Source organism: Scomber japonicus, chromosome 12, assembly GCF_027409825.1.
Source record: "Scomber japonicus isolate fScoJap1 chromosome 12, fScoJap1.pri, whole genome shotgun sequence".
Taxonomy (NCBI): Eukaryota; Metazoa; Chordata; class Actinopteri; order Scombriformes; family Scombridae; genus Scomber; species Scomber japonicus.
The window spans coordinates 12,807,283-12,824,538 of NC_070589.1; the positions used below are offsets into that span (position 1 = coordinate 12,807,283).

At 39.1% G+C, this 17,256-nt stretch overlaps 3 protein-coding genes across 3 annotated transcripts; 1 reads left to right on the forward strand and 2 right to left on the reverse strand.

The window, feature by feature from the left end:
• Nucleotides 1-1,756: 1,756 nt before the first annotated feature.
• On the reverse strand, nucleotides 1,757-3,633 carry cldn1 (claudin 1). Its single transcript, XM_053329675.1, has 4 exons — nucleotides 3,411-3,633; nucleotides 2,404-2,568; nucleotides 2,140-2,224; nucleotides 1,757-1,919 (listed from the first exon to the last, which is right to left on the reverse strand). The coding sequence occupies exons 1-4, from the start codon at nucleotides 3,631-3,633 to the stop codon at nucleotides 1,757-1,759; spliced, it is 636 nt and encodes a 211-aa protein (XP_053185650.1).
• A 1,115-nt stretch (nucleotides 3,634-4,748) lies between these two features.
• zgc:153913 (carboxypeptidase N subunit 2) lies at nucleotides 4,749-8,320 on the forward strand. The gene is made up of 2 exons (XM_053329618.1): nucleotides 4,749-4,863; nucleotides 5,046-8,320. Exon 2 carries the CDS (start codon nucleotides 5,051-5,053, stop codon nucleotides 6,626-6,628), a length of 1,578 nt encoding a protein of 525 aa, XP_053185593.1. The 5' UTR covers nucleotides 4,749-4,863; nucleotides 5,046-5,050; the 3' UTR covers nucleotides 6,629-8,320.
• Nucleotides 8,321-15,967: 7,647 nt separating this feature from the next.
• Nucleotides 15,968-17,256, reverse strand: LOC128368807 (transcription factor HES-1-like). Its single transcript, XM_053329691.1, has 4 exons — nucleotides 17,146-17,256; nucleotides 16,949-17,044; nucleotides 16,742-16,829; nucleotides 15,968-16,419 (listed from the first exon to the last, which is right to left on the reverse strand). The coding sequence occupies exons 1-4, from the start codon at nucleotides 17,251-17,253 to the stop codon at nucleotides 15,968-15,970; spliced, it is 744 nt and encodes a 247-aa protein (XP_053185666.1). The 5' UTR covers nucleotides 17,254-17,256.

Below are 17,256 nucleotides of genomic sequence, written 5' to 3' on the forward strand. Positions count from 1 at the left end.
CATTTTTCATTTAATTCTCAATAAGATGAACTGCATCCTAAACCAGTGGTTTACAACTTGGGGAAAAGATATATCTTTTAATGAGGGTCAATGAGATTACTAACAAGATAGGAAAGAATAATTAAACACATTTCTGATTTATATAATCTGTGCCCTTTTGTTATGAGATACAACACCACTTTAGACCCCTAAAACTGAAGCCATTTGAGACCAGATCATCATTTTTAGTTGAACAGCTTGTAATTCATAAACATATGGAGGCTGAAACAAGTATTCTTCACTTTCGAAAAACAAAACTGACATTGGACATGACTAACATTATTTAAACTGTGGCAGCTGATTTGTTTTGAGCAGCAGTTTCGAGGTTTACCAGATGATGGAGCTCTCTGCTGCAGATCCACTGAACTGACACAGTAGAGACTCATTGTCACCAAAGCAGATACAATTATGTTATGTGTGTGTGTGTGTGTGTGTGTGTGTGTGTGTGTGTGTGTGTGTGTGTGTGTGTGTGTGTGTGTGTGTGTGTGTGTGTGTGTGTGTGTGTGTGTGTGTGTGTGTTGGTGATAGAGAGGATGAGAATGGATTTCTCTGAAACATATAAAGCATTGCACAGAGAAACAATCTACCAGATATTTTTGCATATGATGTCTTCAGGATAGGATCTGTGTTCTTCATGAACTCTGATGTCTGCACTCCCTTTGTGAGTAGACATGTTGGGGCAAGAGCAGGTGGTCTGAGGTATGTTTGTCAGGAGCCGCTCCCCGACTTCTTGTCCTTGTTTGGATGAGTTTTCCTTCCCTGAGGCAGCACTTTAACTGCAGCACTCACAGCTATGTGAAGGACGATCAAAACACTTTAAAAAACATTTTTTTCATGTATTCTTTTAATTTTCTTAAACCTGAACTTTTTTAACCAGACATTTAAATCATCTTTACCACTGAGGGTGGTGTGAGTAATGATCTGTATTTCTGTTAGAACTGGCCTTTGTGTTGTGCGGACATGCTGTGATGAACTCATTTCAAACATGGGGGGAGTATGGGGATGATGATGACTACTCCTTTAACTATGTGTTTGTTTAAAGCATAAAGCAGGCAATATTCAATATTTTTCTTGTTGTCAAAAACTCCCATTAGAAGACCAAAACCAACTATGATTTAATCTTTGTAACTATTGCATCTTTTTTTCTTTCTTTTTTTTTACTGCAGTTATGGTCATTTAGACCTAATGTTTGTGTCTGCCTGTAAATTTCTCTTTTAAAGGTTTTGGGCCTATCAAGCTACAGATGTTAGAGCCTGATCCTGCTTTACTATCTACATGTATGTGTAACCGACAAAACGGACAAATTTCAATACAAAACAAACCAGATAAAAATAGGCAAGGAATGAGGATTTTATTTTACAAAATATGAATGAATAGAGACAAAATCCCAAACTTCAGCAGATTGTAATAAGTTACTATTACTCACATCAACATAGCCTACTACAATACAAATGATTTCAATTCAAAGTGACATTAACTGTCGATGATTTGAGTGGATCCTTGACAAGATTTTAGTTGGATGTTTTTTTTTAAATGTGTGCTCTATACTGGCTACCAAAAAATCCCAACAAATATAAACATACACCAACACAACACAACACCTGCAAATTTACATGCTGCAAAACATTACACCAAGCTGAATCATACATGACAGACAGTGGCAAGACATAGCTGCTGTAAAGACAGTGCAGGGGCTAAAGATGGAGTTAAAGTCCGTCTAGACGTAGTCCTTGTCCGGCTGGCCTGCAGAACGGGATGGTGGGTAGCGTGGAGATTTTCCTGAGCCCCCACTGGAGCAGTTACAGCAGAGGAACCCCCCTCCGATAATGATGAGACAGGCAGCTCCCCATCCAACATATAGGGCGCTTCCAAATTCAAACCTGTGAATGATGCACACATCACATTAAGTTGAGAGTATTTACCTACATCAATTCAACAGCAATCATCCAAGCTGTTACACAAGTATAAAAAGTATGTAAAAGTTTAAATGAACAACCGCATGATAAATGTCTGAGTGTCTGTCTCCTGAATGACTGCCCACAACTGTAGTAATACCTGATAATTACAGTATTGTGAAATGGCAGAAGAAGGTGACCTCACCTTGAGTTGGTTGGAGTGAATGGGTTATAAAAATCCTTTGCTATTCTGTGGCCATACCAAGACGTTCCCACCAGAGCAAGCAGACCTGGAAAACCATGAGCGGGAAAAACATTTCACTACAAGCTAAATCATGTTCAAGCATCTTTGCATTATAGAGGTTGAAACAAAACATTCATTGTGGTCCATCTTCTTTACATAAAAAAGCCAGTTTTGATGTTCAGACAGTGTGTGTTCTTGCATGTTTGTGCCTGAATGACCTCTGACCTGAAATAATGAAGATAATTCCTCCAGTTAGAGCCACTTTGCCCTTCTGCTGTGGCTCCTCTGCCAAACAGGTTGTGCACTTCATACCCACCGTCGCCACCAAGATGGCAATGAAGCACAGCAAGACGGAGGACAACATCAGCCCACGTGTGCCCTGTACAATCCCTGTGGACCGAAGTCATTTTATTAAAGCAGGTTTTAAACTGAATCTGTAAAGTTATTTACACCTTCATGCATTACAGACAGTGATAACACCACTATTTCTTTAAAAAAAACATCTGGGTGGCCACAATTAGTTCAGACTTATTATCATGATCCATATAAATAGCAAAGCACCTAGAATATAGTTAATTAATCGCCATAGGAGTCTCTTTATTCAATCTCAGTGTACCTCTTGTTGTTTACAGCAGGCAGGGACACAGATAACATCCAGCTGACTGGTACTCAAGATATTCATTTGAGGATATTTATATATCTGATGAATGAGCATTTTATTATATATAAATTATAAATCCATTTACCTTTAACATTTTACACTATCAAGCCCAGTAAAAGAAAACTTAATATCCTTCTTATTCATTCTATGTCCTTTGTTCAGTCTGTTTGTCTTTGATCAGCAGGCTGCTGGTATTTGACTGACATGTCTCTGCATGCATGAGGTCTTGTAGAGAGAAGAGGCCACTTTCTTACACCTCTAGGGAAATTTGAATGACCACAGAATTTTACACACTCCTGTTTTACATGATGTTTTAAATCTCTAAAAACCTTTCATAAATCAATTTCATGAATTCACTATTAAATCAGTTCTTAATATCCCTTAAATAATGCACCATTCATGGTGCCATGATCCATTCATTTCCCACATCCAAACATTTGTAGAGGAAGGAAATTTACTTAATAAACAATAATTATAGGCTCATCAGTAAACACTGGTGATATACTATAATATGTTGATATTTGTAAGGGGATCTCATTGTTAAAAGGCATGACATGTAAACCAACATTACCTGGTAGTTGAAGAAGTGAATCATACACTTTACACTGAATTTGACCCGTGCTCTGTGATACACAGCTCTTCCACAGCCCTTCATACATCGCCTGAGCTGTTATGATGTTGTCTCCTGCATATGATGAAGCTTTCCACTCCACCATGACTGTGGATGCTATGGAGCCAATGAAGCCCAAGAAGGCCAAAGTGAAGCCAAGAAGCTGTATTCCAGCGTTGGCCATTGTTAAACCAAGCAAAGTAAAATGGAAAAAAAGTTTTTAAAAATCCTCCTAGTTATGTAGAGATTGAAAAATCTTCAAAACAACTTCCTTGTTGTAGTTACTGGTGGTTTTTGGCGGGGGGATCTTTTCCCAAGCAGTGCTGACTACCTGTGCATCTTCAAGGAGTAAGCTAGAGGGGAGGGAGGATCCAGGAATACCATCACCTCTGTCTGAGGTCAGGAGGAAGAGTATGACACCTAGTGGAGGTAATGGTCTGCTGCAGAAACTCTAATGACTCAGTGTCTCAGTGGGAAACCCAAAGCTCATCTCAAGTCTGCTGTACTTACAGAGCCAAATAAATGAAAGATGTAACTATCATATAGAGTTGCAACTAACGATTATTTTCACAATCAATTCATCTGTCAATTTACTTATTGTTTGGTCCATAAAATGTCATTAAATGGTGAAAAATGTGAACAAAATAATTTCTGTATTTTTTTGTTTTACCAATTGAGTGGACTATCAAAATAGTTGGCAATTAATCTTCGCTTAATTGACTAATCAATTAATTAATTAATCATTGCAGCTGAAATGACACATAACAAAAGATGATCCACCCTAACCCTTAAAATAATTTAAATTACAAACTTTACTTGGACACACTGCCTTCATCCCAACCATTGAAAAGCCAAGGTCTCACATGATGATGTCAGATTTATGTTTCATGTCACTCTGTGTTAACTACTCTGCGCTCCCATTTTGGAAAGGTCTATGTCAAGATTGGTTAAATAAATAAAATAAGCAAATTTATCAGTAGAGATTGGAGTAGTTGTACTAGTATTTGGAAATAACTGGAAAGAGTTATGAAAGCACAGATCTGTTTGTTTTGTTTTTGTAAACAGTGACTCAACTCTGACAGACTTTTGCTCAAACTAACCTCAAAAAAGCACCAAAAAATCCATTTCTATCTTCTTTATATATATACTGTAGTTATGTATCATACTGTAGCAACAATTAAAAGTCAACTGTTCTTTTTGTGTGCTGATTTGTTGAATTACAGGAACATCTACTGATCTCATCTGCTGATCTCTTCTGTTGAGAGTAAATTAAAGCATGACAGGAGTTGGCCACTGACCAAAGGTTTTGTCTTGCCTAATTCAGGATTGTTGTGTCGTGAGTACTCTCAGTCAGCTGGCTCAAAGATCCAGAGGGAAATTAGTGTCAATGCTGCTTGATCTTTTTCACACAAAGGTATGTTGAATTTAATTTATTTAAATAAGAGAACACAGTTGTTTCTAATGATGAATGTGACTTATTCTTTTTTCTGTGAATATTTGTCAGATTTAATCATGAGTGTCAATGTACTCTTATGTCACAACAATGTCAACTTTGATTTACTTTCATTCTTAGAACCTATTTTCATGTTTTGACAGTGAAAATGGACAAACAATCGCTCCTGACGTTGCTCCTGCTGCTGCTTCTTTGTCACAAAGGCGACACAGAGTCACAAAATGTGTGTCCATACAAATGCCAGTGTTTCACTCCTGTTCAAGTACTGTGTGCTGATGAACGCATGACATCTTTACCCAGAAACATGTCCAAGCAGGTCAAGGACTTAATCATAATGACATCAGCTGTGGCTTACCTGTTCCAGAACACCCTAGAGGATAGCCCCCAACTCAACAAGCTTATCTTTTTAAACAATGGCCTGCGAAGCATTCACTCTCATTCTTTTGAGACTCTGACGGAGCTGCAGGAGCTGGAGATCAGTGGGAACCCCTGGCTGGAGAACTTATTTCTGGGGACATTTTCAAAGCAGGGAAACCTCACAAAACTGCTGCTCAACTACAACAAGTTTGGGACGGTGCTTAATGGCATGTTTGACTCCCTTAAAAACTTACAGACTCTGCAGATGAGGGGCAACATTCTATCAGATCTGCCCACATTTCTTTTCCTGAGCCTGCATAATCTGCGCATCCTGGATTTGTCCCAAAATAAGCTTGAAGTGGTGAAAAAAGAGACTTTTTCTGGTCTGGCTAGACTGGAGATCCTGAAAATTAACAACAATCTCATAAGCAATATTTCATCAGACACATTTGACAATGTTTCTCAGCTGATAGAGCTTAACTTGGAGGGGAACAAGATATCAGAACTTGCTGATGATACCTTCTCTGTGTTAACCAATCTGAGGGTGCTGAACATCCGTGGAAACCTTCTTACAACCTTCAGCGATAAAGTGTTTGGATCAGAAGCTTCAAATTTAATGGAGCTGAACCTGAAGGGCAACAGGTTGACACAGCTGTCCTCTCTAAGCAGTTTGATATCTCTTACTGACCTCATCTTGTCTTCCAATGAGCTTGCAAACCTTCCTGAAGACATTTTCAGAAATATTACAGCCCTAGAGAATCTGGACCTCTCTGAAAACCAGCTCACCTTCCTACCAGAAGTGATCTTTCATGACCTCTTAAGCATCAAAACAATTCACCTTCATAAGAACAACCTTAGCAAGGTAGACGCCAAACTGTTTAAGGACCAGATGCTCATTCAGCAGCTCTACCTGTCTGATAACCAGCTAGAGAGTCTACCGCTGGGCCTCTTGGAACCATTTGTCATCCAGCACACACTGAGACTGCATGGGAACCCCTGGAAATGTGACTGCCACCTGTGGTATCTGCATGACTGGGTACTAAAAAACAGCCAAGACGTAGAGATGCTAGAAAAGGTGCTCTGTGAGAGCCCGGGTTTTCTGAGGAAACAGACAGTCGTCTCCATTGACAATAACCAGCTGGTGTGTCAGGTGCCTCAGGATGAGCTGCCTGATCTCCGCAGCTGCAGCCTGCAGGCTTCCATTGACACCATGACCATCAAGTGTAAAGTAAATACATTTTCTCCACTGACTGTGAAAGTACAGTTTCAGGAGGATGACGGTAGTGTTATTGAGCATATTTTGAAGAGTGGGTTGGCCAAACCTTCTCAATGCAACAACGAGACAACAATTGAAGGTCCTGTAGAGTAGATTTCCACCTCTATCTAAATTTACAATCATTTGTTTATGTGAATTTAGTCTTTCCTCATACTAAGAGTCACATTCTGACTGTCAGAGTCAATACTGTAAACAAACCCCTAACTCAGCAGCTGATAACCAGTATACATGAATGCTGCTGAATGATAAGAGGGGTGGATGAACCTTTTCTTACAAGGTTCAAAGTTCAACCCACTATTTTTTAAGATCCTGTCAGCGCAAAAAGGAACTGTGAGTAACATGTTAATCATCTGCCAACATGTGTTTGGATTGTACTGTGTTTAACATCCAGTAGATGCCTCTGGTTCTCCTCTTTATGTACACAGTGCATGACTGTCTTCAGCCTTCTTGATAACGAGTGAGCTGAGGTTGCAAGGACAAGGAAGTATTATCAAGACAGTGCAGAATGTTTGACTATTTCAATACAGGCTGTGTAACTTGAAATAATCAATACGTTTTGGAAAAGCAGCACATGTTAAAAATGTCAATAAATTCACTTTTACCATTTAGAAAAGGCAGGAAACATTGTCTTTCCTAAAGGCAAAAATATACATAATTCTTGTGTCATTTGGTCATATGGTTTTAGCAAATGAACTTACTTTCTTTAATCTGGAGCTTTTGTAAAAAAAAAAAAAAAAAAAAAAACTAAAAAAAAAACTTTTTTTTTTAACTGTATGGAACACAAATGCAAAAAAAAAAAAAAAAAATATGTACAAAGCAACGAAAATGTTCACACTTCAGAGGTTTTTCTCACCTGAACATTTTAACACCTTAACCCACCATTCACACACCTTACTTCCTTCATCATCCATCATCGCACAGTGAGTATTCAGTGGTGAAAATTAATTTCAAATGAAACAGGAGAGTGGACTAAAGCAAAAAAAAAGAAAGAAAAAAAGTGGAAAATTAATGGTTTTAAGAATTTAACCTTTAAAATATCTAAAAAGATCAAAGTGCAGCAATTTATAAAAGGTGTTCATTTCCAGTAATACTGATAAATATACAATTTATGAAGAGATTCTTGACTTTGCTAAGTCTTTTTCATCAAATTCAGAGGAAGGGAAAAGATGATAAGTGGAGTTGCAAGAATTATGAAGGACTTCAGAGCTTCTTTAAAAGTTGATCGAGAGTAGTCAGTCACCATCCTCTGAGACTCCCCTCATCACCCCATTGCTCCTGAATACTGAGAAGGATGATATAGAGTGAGAGTGCAGCAGGGAGGAGGGAAGCCTCAACACAACAAGGCCCACAGATGGCTACACCTTGAATGCAGCACTCTAACCCACAGTTAATAAGGGTCAAAGGCCAGAGGGTCGATTGGGTCCTCGGTTCGAGTTGAATGACATCACAATTCAAATGACAAAAAGTGGTGGCTGTCTTACTTCCAGAGTTCGGAGGGATGGCCTCAAGAGTAGGTAATCCTCTTGACCAAAACTGTAGGGTAAAAGAACATTTAACATTTAAAGTACAGCGCTGTTAGCTAATGAGCACCAAGACATGTGGAAGTCATTAAATGCATGTTTATTTTCAGTAAGAGCAGAAGGGTTCAAAGTTAATAACATATAAATGATTTAGAACAGCTAAAAGAAGAAACTGAACAGGAGACAAACAAACCACCTTCACCCATAAATATGGATGAAATGTATTATTTTTGATGATTGCTATTAATAAAACTGACTGCTATGATCCTGACGAACTCCATTGTTTTATTTATTTAAAGGTTTAGAAATCAGGGACAATGCGCATTAATAAAACATTTTAACAAAATGTAAACATGCCAGAATAAACAAAGGGCTATTTTACATCTGCTGTCCCTGGACTGATGTTAAATAGTCACCCTAAAAGAATATAAAAAGATTTAGTTTTAGGCATACAAATAATATATTAAAAAATAAGAAGACTAAATCTGAATAAAAGCAAAAAACAATATAAAAATCCATCCATACACACACAAGCTAACAAAGACTCAGCTCAAACAGCAGACAGTTGCTGACAGACAAAAACAAAAATAACATTAAGCAGCAACACCATATCAACAAAACTGATGATACCAGACACAACTAACAAGCTAGCAGACCACAAGCAAGCAGGACATAGACAATAAACACATTATAAAAAGCCATGCACAAAAAGCAACAGCAGTGCTAGACAATTAATAAACTGACAGACAACGTGACGGATGGCATCAGAAAGCAGGGACAGGCAGAGCAGCAAACGTGGAGGAAATTAAGCGCTAAAATTTAATGTTGACAGCTTTGACTACTAATAAACCACATTTTTAAAGAAAATTTAAAAGCAGCATAATTTGAAAGATTTCTAAAGTGAGTTGGAATGGAGTTCCACTCACGAGCAGCCCTGATTGAAAATGCAGACTGACTAAAAGCACTTTTTCTAAATGGGACAACACAATCTCCTCTAGCTGCACTCTGTGTAGATGTTGATGCCAGTTTTATGAACTGGCTCAATACAGGAGGAACAAGTCCATGTATGATTTTGTACATAAGACAGGAGTGTGAATATTTAATCAGGTTTTCCCCGTGTAACAACTTGTATTTCAATAAAATATGGCAGTGATGATAGTTGTTGGATTTCCTGTCGAGCACTTTTAGAGTTTTTTATTTAGTGAAATGATTTTTTATTTATAATGGAAAAGAAAGCTTTAATCTATATACAAAAAAGAAGTCAACTTGTCGTTTTTGCATTGTAATTGTTAATAATAGTTTCTACATTTCTACATTTAGCCTCCATTATTAGCTAATTGTTTTGGTTGAGCCTCACCACTTTCATCAACTGTTTTCTGTAAAAGAAAGCTGTTAGCGACTAGCTTGCGAACAAGTTTAGCAATTAACAGCTATTTTTCTTGGAAGTTTGTAGAGACTAAATCATGGGGAGGAACAATATGGACTTAAAACCATTAAGTGGGTTAGGCTTAGGGTTAGAATAATAATGTTTCTCCATTTCAGTTGGATGTAAAAATAACACACAGTTTGCTAACCATTACCATATCAGGTGATGCAGGTTTGAGCGCTCATTTAGCTGTATTTGTATAAATGAAATCACTGAAGGCTCCAGCATGGTTTCAGAGGTTAACAGAGTTATCTTCAACACCCAAATCATCTGTCAGTATCCTTAACTGCCAGTTACTCTTACTGCCTGGCAAACTTACGACAGCAGTGTCTGAGTGCTGTCCTGTGAGGCGGGATGAAAAGCAGCTCTTACCCCCCTGGTCAGAGCCCATCTCTGTCCTGCTTAGTGGGCAGTTAGCGTTGGACACCATGCTCCACACAGCAGCTCTTCAGAGGGGAGAGGAAAGAACCAGAGGGGAGGACACATTATCTGGTGAGACACACAATGTCCAAAACAACACAAAGCACTGGGGGGTTTCCCACAGAGTTTAGAGCGGCCGGTGAAGAGGGAGGTGGTGAGGGCAGTGCAGGGTCCTCAGGACAAAGAGCAAAGGTCATCTGAGACTCAGTGCCTGGGCAAGAATTCAAGAGGAGAGGTTTTGATATGAAAAGGTTAACTAATTTCAGATCAGGTTGTGTGCCACCAATTTGATCACTCAAAATGTCATATAATATTAAAAACAAAGGCTAAAAACATAAAAGTAAATGGAGTATTTCTCTCTACTCTAATTATCACACTCTTTGTTTTCCCCCTGCACCACGTAAATGAGTTCAGCCAGTCGTGAAATGATAACCAATACCAGTCATGTCTATTTGATCCTGTCTCTCAGCCAATGAGAGGGTGACACACATCATCCATGATACGATGACCCAAACATCTCAAGAACACAAATAGGCCATTTTGCACACTCAAAATGTGAGCCTTTCCTACAAACAAGAGTCAATATTTACCCCTCAGTGCACCAAGACCCCTGGGTGGAGGCTAAATTGGTGTTGCTGACCAAATTAAGAACAGCTGACCTGATGTGGGTGTTAAGTGGACAGGGAGATGTCACCAGAATGGTAATCTTTTAGCATACTGGTACATTGCCCTTTGTCTTATCCAGCCTATTGGAGGATAACAAGAGGCTATAAGCTCCTTATCATGACATTACAATTATGGAGCATGAATCGGGTACTATGGCCCTCTGGACCCTGCTCTCATACGGCTATACTTGTTTTGTTCCCAGCCCCCTAGATGGAGAGTTTTTTTATTATGCATGCTTTCAGCCCTTCATTGTATATTACTAATCTTTCTAGTATGTTGAGCCACTGCATGACCTAGCAGTTACTTGCTGCAAGACAATTGAAATACCTCCCACACTCCAACTCCCAGCAGCAGAAGTAATTTCTGAAGAGGCCTTTGTTTCACAATCTGAAGACGTACTTAAACAATGCCTGAGTGTATCTTGCAAATTATGTTTTAGTTCATAATTTCATGGAAAAACCTTGCAGTCTTGGATCCATGTATCGAGAGAAAATCTCTAAGTAATCTAAATGCTAGAGTCAAAATTATACTATTAAAAAAGTAGTTAATAGATTTTAGTCCAGATGCTCTTCAGCTTGTTTCCAGAGGGTATAAGTAGCCAAACTGATAAGTACGTTTTTTTAAAGGACTGGACAATTTTCTATTTATTTCTTATTGTCAACACACCTCATACACAGAACCAAACCATCGATGAACTCATCCTATGTACAAGTATGGTGCACTGGAGTGTATTCTTCTATGGCAGACATGAGTGTGCATGTGTGGGAACAAATCTCCGTTGACTGAGCTTCGGTAGCTTGTTGTGCTACATATCACAACTTTTTGACTTTGTACTACATTTTAAATTTCTCAAAGAACTTGAGTACATTTGACTATAAAGTCAATAGGATGTGATATGTAACACAATAAAAACTCTGTAAACACAAACATGTTTTCAGGCATTAAACAGAACTACTCTCTGGAGTCGTTTCTAAACAAACTACCTTGAGCATAATCAGTATGGTGAAGGAACATATTAGTGTAACAATGTGCCTCACTGGTGTATTTTTAAATGTTCTTGGACATTGGATGTCTACGACACAGAGAAATAAAATATATCAGGCTTTGGATATACACACAATATGAGTTCATTGTTCATTTGGCTCTGCACATTAGATTTCTTGATAATAAGAAAAATATATAAAAATCACCCGCCTGATCCTTTAAGACGAGCAATAAGCAAGGTCTAATGGATTTTCACAATCTGGCGAAACAAAATTTGTTGTTTAGGAAAGGTGATATAATGTTAGTATTATTCATTTTGGATACACAGACAATAAGAACAAGTATCACACCTGTCAGCTGATCAAACCATTTCGGACCAGGCAACAGTTTAACTAGATAGTCTAAATCATACAGTATGTGGAGGTAAAACCAAAAGTAATATATAATAGAACCCAGAGTTGTAGAAGGAGGTTGATCACTGAAAGTAGACCTGAGAACAGCAAAAAAGTGTCTCACATTATTGTTGCTCCATATCTATTTCTCTTTTATTCATAATATTTCAGCACAGGAAACAAGCATTGGTACGTGGTATAGGCCACACCCCAGTAACACATCAGACAGTGATTAGATAATCATGTTCCACCAATGACAAAAAACAATCAAGAGGACTTCCGTGAGTCAAATCATTCAACAATGACAAGAACTACAGCCAATCAACAGTCTCCACATAAAGTCACATAAACCATAGTGTATAGGTGTTAAAGTAGCTTAGGCTAGGAGTGTTCCAGGTTGGTCTCTCAGGTTTTTGCCTTCTTTATATACCGTGAGAGACTATTCAATCAGATTCAAGTATATGCAAATGTGTTCTTATTATTCCCTTTATTCCCTGTCCATTTTAAATGACAGAAATTCAGAAAATAACTTGAGGTATGTAAAAAAAATACTTTAACTTTTATCCCTGAGGACAACTGTTGCTGTGGTTAATGTAGTCAGTTTTAAACATCATCTTAGAGGTTAAGAGATCCCTATAACTTGTTTCATGTCACACTAAGTCAGTCATTAATCTCATCACTTGTGGTAAGTCATAGAGAACACTGAAAACTCATATTGCGGGCACTGGTCATATCATATAAATGTATGTGGATGTAAAAACATGAATTAACCAGTCGCAGCACATTTTATTGAATTGAATCATCCACTTTCCTCTCTAAGATATATTGGTATTTGAGAAAGTACCACTCCCTCCAGGAGCTGATGTTTAACTTTTTCTGTATATCTATTAGTTATCTATTCAAAATGTATTGTTAAACATATTTGAAAAACAAAAGTAATGTCAGAAATAATTCCTCCTTGCACTGGGTGTGCTCAAGCCCAGAAAGTAAATTTTGAAACTGATGGAAATTCAAATAGTAATGTGTTTACCTTTATTGTCTCTTGCAAATAAGGTTTGATTAAAAACCTGTTTGATGAGCTGACTGCTCCAATGTCTCACCTCAGTGAAACTTTCTTAAGCAATGATCTCATCAATTAACTTGGTGAGTATAAAGTTATTAGTACCAATACAAAATTACAAAAATAAGACCCATGTTGTAACAAACTAGAATTATCCTTTAAGCCTCCTTTTATCATCTGGAGTTCACTCATTTGATGTCTCTCATGTGGTTTTTTGGTTTTGCAGAGTTAACCAGACTTAAAAGTTACAGCTGTACTGGGCGCATCCGTATTATGGGGTGCTTGACTTTGAAAGGACCCCTGTAGTGAAAGTGTATCTTTATGGCCCTCTTCATAAGCCTTCATGGGCATATGGCCAAGAAACGCATGAAGCCAAAGAAAACAAGACCCCCACCCCCATCCCAGACATTCAATAACATGTCTTTTGAAGATGTGATGACTCGTGATGTATTACCAGTGTTAGTTGGTTTTAATGCCACACCATCAGCACTCTGTGTGGGTCCAAAGTGATAAATTTTATACTACCAGTGTAATGGTGTCATGTTGATACTAAATCCAACCCCGGAAGCTACACTTCCACCAGTATGTTGCTTGGTTTTTCAAAAACAACCAGCTAAATCAAAAAGGGATGAATTGGAGCAAAGGGACAAAGAGCATTGTTCATTCACCATTGATATCAAGTGCATAATCTATTCATTAGCCTTGATGTGAACCGCTGTGGACTACTTCGACCCCCATCAAGCACCATAACAACTCTAAAGAAGAATACTACGCCAATTCACCCACAGAGGCGGAGGCGGTGGAGGTTTCCGGTGTGTGTCAGAGGGAACCTGTCACTGTTGCCACTGTGTTTGTGAGAGGAGGCCATCAATCATGGAGCACAGCGAAGGGGCGCACCCATCCCAGATCATGTTTACCAATCTCTGCTTTACAAGGTTTGGGAAAATTGGGCATCTTAAGTGACTGGGGAGGGGCAGGGAGTGGGCATAACAAACCTTTGGACAAAAATGGAGGGAGGGAACCAACACCAGTAAACAGTTCAAATTTCCTCAAGAATGGCGGTCATCTGTTGAAGCTGCTTCATCCAAACCCATTCCAGGTTCTCCATCACATATAGTACTGATAGAGGCAACCTGTCAGCACTTCACAGCTCCTCTTATCTGAAGAGCACAGCCTGGCCTGAAGAGTTCTCCAAAGCCTTTAAAACCAGGACCTTTGGGAGCGGCCAACAATAAGCCTTCTTTAGTACGGTGAAAGTGACAGCATGGTCCTCTCTCCCCCTCCTCCCAGCTATTAAACCTCTTCCTGGATAAACAAGGGGAAGGCCCTTTATGAAGATGGAGAGGGTCACAAAGAGAGGAGCCATTGAGCCCCTGAGGGGCCCGTCTTTGTTTTTGTGTTTCAGAGGGTCTTCTCAAAGGATGCTCTGATAGGGGGGAGCTCTATTTTGTCTTTTAGTCCTCCTTACTGCCAGTCTTCCCTCAGCTGTGCCAAAACAGAGATGTAAACTTAATCGACTGCATCATTTGCACAAAGTGAGGAGTTCTAATGACTTCTGGAGTGACAGAGAGATGAGTATAATGACTTGCATTTCTATGCTGAAAGCCAGTTTATATATGTACATATATATATATATATATATACATATATTCATGAGTGCAGAAAAATGTTAATGTTAATCTGTTTTTCAAAGACACTTAGAAACATATTGGTTAGTGCTTTATCTTCCATTATCTGATCCCTTAAATTCCGTGAATATTAAAATAGAATAAATGGTCATGGTAAGTCTGGTAAGTCTGTTTAGCTCTGGAGGTGCCGCTGTTTGATGCTGTCAAAGGGAGGCCCTGTCTTCTGGTGATGGACTGCCTGGTCTGTTGATGGGTTGCCAGATATAGGGCAACATGCTGTTGGAGCTGCGTTGTCTCAGGAGTGTGAATGAGGGGCACCTGTGACCTCTGGTCACGCTTTGCTTGTGACCTGCTGTGTGAGCACCACGCTCAGGACACACGCTGGGACCGTCAGCTCATCAACTGTCCACTAAATAGACGATATGACTGCACTCACAGATGAGACACTGTGCAAACACACACTTAATGTACAAAAATAAGAGCAAGGGTTCAAATCATTTTTAATCTGATTCACTGTCTGCTTTGTAAAAAAGTGGGATAATGGGAGCAGTTCTCTTCAAGTATCAGTTTTTGCAGGGAAGACACTTCAAGAAGTTTCTCTAAACTGTGATTACAGTAATCATTGAGTAATACCAGTGTCTAACTCAGTCAAGCCGTAATTTAGCGCTTTCAGTTGGTTCACAATCATGCCTTATCTATTTCAACATGATTTCCCATCTGGCAGGATGGGAAACCCACCTGCACGTGTCAACAGACCTGCTCTGCCCTCCTGACTGGGCTGGCAGCACGCCTTTTGGGCCCAACATGACCTCTCAGGTTCCTTACCTCATTGAGGAGGTGTTTATTTCTAGTGAGAAAACATTTCCCTGTCGCTGAGGGAGAGATGAGGGGGTCTATGCTTAAATAGCTGCTGTGCAAGAGTTATTGGAACAAGTCTGCCATGAATCAAAGTGTAATATTTTAAAGGTAGGACAGGTTCAACTTCTAAATAAATGGACACCAATATCCAATATCTGATGGATGAAACTTATGAGGCAGTAACATGACAAAAGTGTAGTAAACATCATAGAAACATTTTATTAATCTAAAAAACAGTGCTTTTCAAGAGCTTTTAAAGGAATTTGTTACCCACATGAGCCTAACAAATTGTGCCATATCAAAAACAGAGAAAATCACAGCAAGCATCAGGTCCATAGACAGCTCCCAAAGTCCATATAACAAAAACACAAATGTGTGTAAACATCGGTCTCTCAAAAACATTTACAAAATGTACAAAAATATATATATCACTGTGTGATAGTCCTTTTTTTCACCTAAAATCAGTTAAGCTGAGTTCCTACCACGGTCTCCACACAGAATCTGAGGTGGCTGGGGGTGCAACAGGTGACATGTGATGGCTGTTTTGTGCACTCATAGGTGCAAGAGCTGCACTGGGAACAAGAAAGGCATACTGTCCATCTGGCGTTGGCACGACCTGGAAGCCACCATACAGCTTCATCGCTTCTGGGACGGCTTGCAACGGTGAGCCACTTTTGCAAGGCATCTGTGGGGCTGACGCAGCTGGAATCTGTGTCCCAGTTTGTCCGAGTCCCAGTGGGCCTGGATGAGGTGTGTAGAAGTTCACAGCATTGATCTGGGTCACGCATGCCGCCAGGTGGCTGAGGAGTCGAGTCCTCACCTCTGTGTTCACACCTTCACATGTAGACAGGAAACGGGTGACCTCTCCAACGCACTCACTATAGCCGGCTCGGTATTTACTCAGGACGGATGGGTCTATGTTCACAGCAGCTGTAGGAAATACAAATACATAAATCATAAATAAACTGATCAGATAGATAGATAGATACATAGATAGATAGATGGTATACATCCTGAAAAAGAATATTACAAGAAATGGATATGAAGAATATATGAAATATTATGAAATATTTATTAATACTGCTGTTTTAAAAATGTATTTTGCCAGATAAGTCTTGTGAAATTTCAGTGAAAACGTTAGCTGTGGGTAGTACTAGGCAATAAAACAATAAATCTTGTAAGACCGTGGGAACATATTTACCATCTAAAGTTAAATATCAACATGATGAATCCAGAAATAGTGTTCACATACCGGTCATCTGGAGTCGTTGCAGGTTCCTGAGGTGCTTCACAGTCATCTCAAGGATGTCCGCCTTCTCAAGTTTAGAGTGTCTGGAGCTCTAAACATGACACAAGTGGCGATTCGTTTTAGATTTTTTCGGTATTTCCCCTCGACATATAACATACATAATCTAACTGGACTAGTATTAAAAAGTGACTAGGTATCAGTGCATCTTACGTCTGTCTTGAGAGCATCCAGGATGAGGGTCTTCAGCTGGCCCAGACTCTCATTGATCCGCGCACGTCTCCGCTTTTCCATGATTGGTTTAGAAGACTTAAAATGAAAAAAAAAAAAGTTTTACTCTATGTTCAACATAATAAATAAAGAATAAAGAGTTGCTAAACAATATAAGAAAAAAATAAAGGCTCAAATACCTTTCTGCTCTCTGTCTGAGTCCGGGGTTTTTCGGGTGTGGAGTCGCTACTTGCCGGGGTGGCAGCCACAGCAGATGGAGATGTTCTTTCTAAAGTTCCGGCTGGCATCTT